The sequence below is a fragment of the Prinia subflava genome, chromosome 1, assembly GCF_021018805.1.
Source record: "Prinia subflava isolate CZ2003 ecotype Zambia chromosome 1, Cam_Psub_1.2, whole genome shotgun sequence".
NCBI classification, from domain to species: Eukaryota; Metazoa; Chordata; class Aves; order Passeriformes; family Cisticolidae; genus Prinia; species Prinia subflava.
Genome location: NC_086247.1, coordinates 64,888,347 through 64,895,777, shown reverse-complemented (window position 1 = coordinate 64,895,777; position 7,431 = coordinate 64,888,347). Strand labels below are relative to the sequence as shown.

Sequence of the window (7,431 nt, the reverse complement as noted above, 5' to 3'; positions counted from 1 at the left end):
AACAAAAATACGTGCAACTAGTACAGATAGAAGCTGAGAAAATAATTAAACTAGATCTAAAAGACTTTTGAGTCTTTAAATCCATCTTGAGTCACTGTCATGGTATCCAGACTTGACTTTTGAGCTGTCCCTTTCATTCACCAGAAGGGAGACTTTATGGATCACCAGACAGGCAGTTCAGCCCAGGACAGAACTTCAGGGGAGGACAATTTTCAGCTGCAGTAACTACAAATGATAGCTGGGAAACACAAGCTGGAGTTACTGTTTAGCTCAAGTAGGCATGCAGAAAAACGTGTTAAGAAACGCTTTCATGAACACCGCTTTTCTGTTGTCAGTGCACTTCTGATGTTACCTCTACCAAAATTGCTGTGCCAAAACTGTAGCCTTATTCCACAAAGTTAATGCTACAAGTTCCTCTTATTCATGAAGAACAAGATGACATCCTACAGGTACACAGCTCAACTGTGTTACTTGAGGGAGCATGTGTATGCAAACACCTTCTACTCACTCTCTTCCTAATCTTTTATCTCTATATTCCATCAAATCTTCTTTGCTCTAATATGCTGCTGTGAATTCATAGTGTTCTGACAGACAAGACTTTCCTGGAATTGTCTAGGCTGCAAGAACCACCCCCCATTTCTTTGGGGGTAAATCAGTAAAAACCACAAACACAGCCATGTGATGTTCAGCCAGAATTCACAGCCCTAAAACAAGGAGATCAATTGCCTGTTAAAGGAAAAAGCCTCAAAGGAGCACTGAAACAGCACTATAAATAAAGACACATTCAAATTACTATAACAACAAACAGAAAACAGATTCAGAAAGAAAAGCACAACCCTTCTGGAACACAGGCAGTTTCCTACATTGTGAAATTTGATACCTACCTCAATCTGAGATCCCCAGTCCATGTTTCCTTCCCAAAACGAAACAGTGGGGAGAGAAGGACGTGTTTGATGGATGCATCAAAGACACTGTGATCTCCCCTAGACAGGCTTCTGTCAAATTTCTTCCTTACAGCTCTGTACACACACTAAAAACAATGTTCAGCCCTATTTCTCCCCCTCCCCATTTAAACCCTCCAGCAAGCTCAGCTTCCTGAGTGGTTTGCAACACTTGCGGTACAGGTTGCACAGGGAGTTGTGTTTATTGGTTTAGCTCTCAATCTCTCTACTCACCTTCTCTTAAATACTGAGACCTTAACCTTCACCACAACTCTCAAATCTTTGGAAATTTTCCCAGCTGTACAATGATTGTTGAAAATCCACATTACAGATTCAGAATGGTCCTAAGATAATTGATTGTCCTAGGTTACAATGTAAGATGTGCCCAAAGTATGTATTCTATCACCATTGTCAGGAGCTGTTGGAAGCAGGTGGGGCAGTGTTTCCCTTTCCCCCTCCCTCTGGACAATCTTCTGCTAATGGGCCATCAAGGCCTTGCCCATGACTCACAGGTAACTCCCTCTGGGAGCCATCTCTGTTCAATGGGCAATCAAGGACCCACTGCAGGACCCATAGAATGATATCAGCCATTGTGAGATGCTGCACCCAGGGGGAGGAGCCAAGCATTCCCACCTGGATATAATCTGGGATTTGGGACAGCACAGGAGGCCTTACCCACCGGATTCCCAGAGCACAAGAGCTACCAGACCTTTCTACAGGATCACTGCTTCAACAAGACCACTTATCTGGACTGCTACCATCACCCTAATTAACAGGGTGTCAGGTTGTCTTCTGACTCTGTCAGTGGTTTTATGTGCTATTGCTTTTATTTTTTTTTTTTTTCACTCTCTCCTATTAAATTGTATTTCTGACTTGGAATCTCTCACTGGTTTTGTTTTCAAACCAGCACATTCATTTAATATTTCTAGATTCAAGTTATTCACTCTACCCAAACGTTTCCTGTCAGCAGTTGTTATTTAATGTGCTGCCTTGTTACCAATTAAGTAGAACATATTTTACCACCATAATGGATCACACTATTTCTTCTAGAACAGTTCTGAGCTGGAATAGCTTTATGGAATATTTCTACCCTCCCAACATTATAAACATCTATTTTTAGAGTAAAAACTGTATGCGCCTTCCATGGTTAATCTATTCCTTACACATATATTTTTCAATTATTACAAGCCACAGCAGAAACTTCAAGTTTCCAGTATAGACTGCCAGCTCTTCTTAAAATCTCCAAGTTCTCCACCTGCTAAAACACATACCAGTTTCAGCTTTACCTTCACTTGCCTTTTTAAGGGAAGAATATTTTAAATTAAATAATCTTCTCTTGTGATTTCTACACTGTACTTGTATCTGTTTACAAACAGCTACTCTTGAAAAGTGATGACTCAGACAGTAATTGTTGGGAAAGGCAAACATCAGCTCAGAGAATTACAAGTATTTCTTTTTATAAAATTACACCTTCAGCTGAGAACCCATCATAAGTTTGCACTCTCGCAGAGAAAAATGGGCTAATCCAAGCCATAGGTGAAGCTTGCATCCCCTCTGTTCTTCATGCTGGAGCATCTTGCTGTCTCTTCCTGCCACATGAGCCCATAAAACAAAGCTTTCTGCACTGCCAGGCCTCTCTTATGCAGTGCTGTCCCTGACTGTGGTGCCTCATTGAGTATCACTGCAGATCAGTGAGAGGCATGGAGATGTTTAAATGTTTGAGCTGCTGGCTGGAGAGCAAGAGTGTTGTTCTTCATCTCTAGCAATTGCTCTGTGACTTTTAAAAAATGTATTCTAAGAGTGCCACTTCTCAGACAAAGATCCAAACCTGTATGACTGACTGTACATTTTGAACTGAGCTATGATGTCAATGGACAGACTACAATAGTGCAAATCAAACACTGGTCCTGTGTGGCGGGAATCTGTCAGGAATGAGGCAACCGTGACTTCTCTGGGCAACCTCTTCCAGCATCTCAACATCCTCACAGTAAAGAATTTCTTCCTTATATTGAATGTAAACCAACTCCCAGTTTAAAGTCATTCTCCATTTTTCTATGGCTGTATGCCCTTGTAAAAATTTTGTTTTTACAGAGCTAAAGATATGCAAATAGAAAAGCAATATACTTTGTATATTATCTAATCAAGAACTTTTGTTTTGTAGGTATGAATGCACGACTATCATTCTGTACAACACTGTATCAAAAATATCACAAAGTATTCAAAATAAATAAAACATACAACAAACAATTAGCTTCGACAGTGAAATTTTGGCATATATTAGTTGTGATCTGCAAAGCATAAAATTTCTAGCCTCTGCATTTTGCCATGAAATGCATTTGCCCTGAGCAGATAATTGCTTTTTGTGACATAAACCAGCATATTAAAGATTACTATAAAATAAAGGCCTTGGAAACAAATGTGATTACTGCAATTAACCAGCCAATTTATTATAAAATAGCCTGCATCACAGAGAAGTAAAAAACAGCCCTTCAAGACAACTCACTGAAACAAGACATTAAATAATTTTGTACAAAACATAGTTTAATGATTCCTTCGTCAAGAAGATGGGAATCACGGAACATAACCAAATAAATTACTTCAAACTGCCCGTGAGCTTACAAAAAACATCCCACAAACAAAAAACCCAACAAGAAGGTATTAAACAAAACTGTCTGCTCTTTTTTATGTCCTTGTATGGTATCTGAGAAGCAAACACATACAACTTCAGAGTGAACTTGCTTCTGGCCCACTCTACCAAAATAAACTACAGAGAAGTCACCTAAAGACATAGCAGTTACTTTCAAACCTGGGAAAAATAAGAAATAAACCTCAACCACTTAGTCCAGGATAGCTTTGAAATCTTGACAAAGAGATGGTTCTGTCACTGCCTGCAGTAGTGCCACAGTATCCTCTGGCATCATCCTGATTAGCCGGCTCTTACCTACCAAAATATCAGAAACAATTCATTACAACTGCAAATAACTATTAATTCTGGCTTAGCGAAAATGCTAATGAAGCAATGAAATCACTACTAGCTAAAACCAACTAAAAAGTTGAAACACCTGGAATATGGGGACAAAATAAGCTATAATAAAATATGCTACTGTTCTTCACACTTAAATCAGGCTAACAAATAAAAAGGTTCAAAATTGTATGTGAAAATATCAACAAAGAAAATCAAGGAGCAAATTCATCCTACTTTCTAGTTTTGTGACTTTTGTTCAGATTTGAGAACCTTATTATATTTTGAAAAGTATAAGCCCATTTGTTCAACAATTTTACCCACCAAATAAGGCCTTCCATTAAGCCACAGTTACTTTGAAAGACTGAATGTCCCATCAATAGAAGGACAGACAGTAAAAAGGACTTTTTACAGATTGAGAAGAACATGTAAAATCCTAGCAACAGTTTAAGTCCGTCACTAAACAGAATCAGCAAAATTGTCAATGGTGCAGAAAGCCAGAAGTACTCAATAAACAATTTGCCCTGTATCTGGAAAGGAGACAGATGATGTATTTATATCTTATCATGATAAGAAAAGACTCTTGCTCCTTTCCCCACTGGTAATAACAGGAGAGATGTTAAACAATAACTGTGTTTTAAATACTTAGCTCTGAAAAATGATGACAACTCATGACAAGCTCCTGATGTTGGTATTTGATAGGTGTGGGAACAGTGGGAACAACCTCCTCCCCAAAGCCTATAAGCTTGATATCGATTCCCACAGAAAGTAATGGAAAGGCATGTGCAGGGACACAACAGAAAACCACATTTATATCAATTCCTATCAACAACATGATCTTACAGAGGTAATAGGTTTTATACAGCCAATACAAATTCCAAAAGGACAGCAAAAATTGCAGCTGTTAAGTCAACACTGGGGCTTTCACCAGCCTTGTTTATCTCTGTACTACAGATTACTGCAGCATAGGGATACTAACTTCACAGGATCCCACCTGGAAGTCAGTAACTTCCCTGTCATGACTACTGACATCCATACATGCTACCTGATTTCCAGAAGACAAAACTTTAAATGCCATTTTCAGAATTAGCTCTGATATCTCTACATAATGTTTAGTTCTCTAGTAACTGTCTCTACAAGATGATGCTCTGATTGCAATAACATTGCCCAGGACCAGGTCTGGTGCAGAGAAAACAAAACTAACTTGTAACTGCATAGAAAACTATCCGTATCTTTGTAAATGGATTTTAGTGCATTCCCAAAGGAGCAGGACACTTAGGATTGTACTAAATCCAGAAGAAAACAGAAATATAAACACCATGTACAATCAGGGACTGAAAACCAGCCTTCACTCATGACCAGAGACCTTGGAGATACAGAGATAATGATGCCTGTTCACACCAAGGGTATGCATGTGACTCGTCATCACAAGATGTCTCTGTACAGCTCCACCAATTATTGTATCAAGCCTTGCTGCACTGGTGGAACAAGGCTAGTGGAAGTACAGGTAAGGTTTCAGGTGGCTATAAGCAAATGGAGATACAGCATTTGAATTACTTGGACCCCAGTGATCTGTCAACCAATCACAGTGAAAGTTTCCATCTTGAAAGTTTCGCAGTAAAGACACAAGTCACAGCCTGTTGATTGTTCAGGCAGCTGTTAAGCAAAGATTCCTGAAGCCTTGATCTGTCAGTAGTGTACTTGAAGTCTCAGTATTTCCAAAAGAAACTGGACTCTAAAAAGAGGGGACTGTCTTTACACTACAGATGTGAAGAACAGATTCTGCCTCAGAGAAGTAAAATTTATGAAAGAATAGCTGAAAATTACTCTTTTGAAGAGAACGTCACGACTGACTTTCTACAGAACTTTGGAGTGTTCCTGCTCCATCTCCACAATATTCACGAAGTACAATATTTATAGGCTTCTCCAGGAATTTTGGAAGAAAGATTACTCCCTTTCTGAACGGCAATTCTCACTGCCACAGAAGCCGACTGACAGGTGGTCAGCTTTTCCTTCCTGGGTTAGAAACTGCATGGAGCTGGGCATGGACCACATACAAGTTTCAGGTCAGTATTGCAGTTAGGCAAGCAGCTCTGCTCTGTGGGTACAGCAGAAGGAACCTAGTGACAATTGCTACTCAGACTAGGAAAACTTCACTGTACTTCCCAGACAGCTTTCCCCGGCATCTGTGGTGGAGTGACTCTGTGGACAGCAGAGACCAATTTTGTGGCTGATGCACGCAGCCATGGAAGATGAGATTTTGCTGAGCCATAAAGCTGCCTGAGGCTGTGCCTCCACCCTGAAAGTACTGTCAGATTAAACAGCAAAGCAGGCACAGAGAAAGATGGAGAAGCTTTGGCTTCGATTGTGGTTTGCCCGTCAAAGATCCCAAGAGGAAAACCTTCAGCACTAGAGATGAAAACTCAAATGTGCCCTGTATGGATCTTAGAGAAGTGAGGCAGCTGCCAGAGAAGCCATTGTCCTACTGGCTGTGTCTACTGCTTTCTCAGCTTAGTTCTTCAGTGCCTGTCTCCTCCAAGTGAAGCAAGCAGCCCTGCCCTGGTTTCTCAGCAGCAGTGAGCAGACTTGGGGCCTCTGGTTTTGGTGTCAGTGAGTCACTCAGAGGAGTTCCTCTGGGAAAGACTGCTGGAATTCTGCTCCATACAGAAAGCTCCCAAGAATATGGCCAGCAAAATCCCAACCATCAGTTTGTTCCCTGTAAATGTGGAAGTGTTGTCTTGGTACATTCCCACTGCACCACCAAAAAGACTCTGACTCAGACTTTGCACTCAGGTGTTGCTGAAAGCTTTTAATATGGGAAGGAAATGCTTCCTTCCAAAAGAAGAGCTGCTTTCTTTTTGGGGCACTGGATCCCAGTGCAGCCATCAAAGACAGCCTATGATACATTTCAAATCAAGTAGGTGTTACTCTGGAATGAGACCCAAGAATTTCCTGGTCTTGTAACAAAACTGCCCAAGCAATGACACATTCAGAGTGCAAACTACAGAGTCAGCATCGAGAGTCTGGCCATCACCGCAGCTAAATTCATTAATGGTACTGGCTGCTTCAGGAAAATCTCTTGCTGTCCACTTTTCAATCTCAAAACTGAAAATTCTATTATTTCTGGGGCTGGCCTGCAGGCAGACTGCACAACTGTTTAAGAAAAGAGCTCCCCAGGGGCCAAGGACACAGCCTTTCTCACCAAATGGAAGTGTCAGAGATATGTCAGCACAACAGATCTACAAGGATGCAGTGGAGCCAGTGCTTCTGTTTCCAAGTGACCCTGGTGACACTTTTGTGGGTAGGAGTTTAAATTGTGGGAGGAGTTTATTTAGTTTGCAGTTAATCTACGTTTTTAAAAATAGAAGCTTGAGCACTTGTATTCCATTTAGTTAAACCTGCTGAAAATACTACATGATTAACAGTCTTATTAAGCCTTCTGAACTGTACAAGCTTACTGAGTGTCAATCATCAGCTGTCCTATGACAATAAGGCTCTAGAAAATGCATAGCTGAAAAACATTTTAAT

General features: G+C 40.5%; 1 protein-coding gene across 1 annotated transcript in view; it reads right to left on the bottom strand.

Annotated features, from left to right (window-relative positions):
* Window positions 1-3,355: 3,355 nt before the first annotated feature.
* Window positions 3,356-7,431, bottom strand: part of TERT (telomerase reverse transcriptase) — a 30,180-nt gene continuing 26,104 nt past the window's right edge. The window contains exon 16 of the mRNA XM_063398500.1: window positions 3,356-3,882. Coding sequence (XP_063254570.1) covers window positions 3,779-3,882 — 104 coding nt within the window. The 3' untranslated portion in view covers window positions 3,356-3,778. The remainder of the gene's footprint in view (window positions 3,883-7,431) is intronic.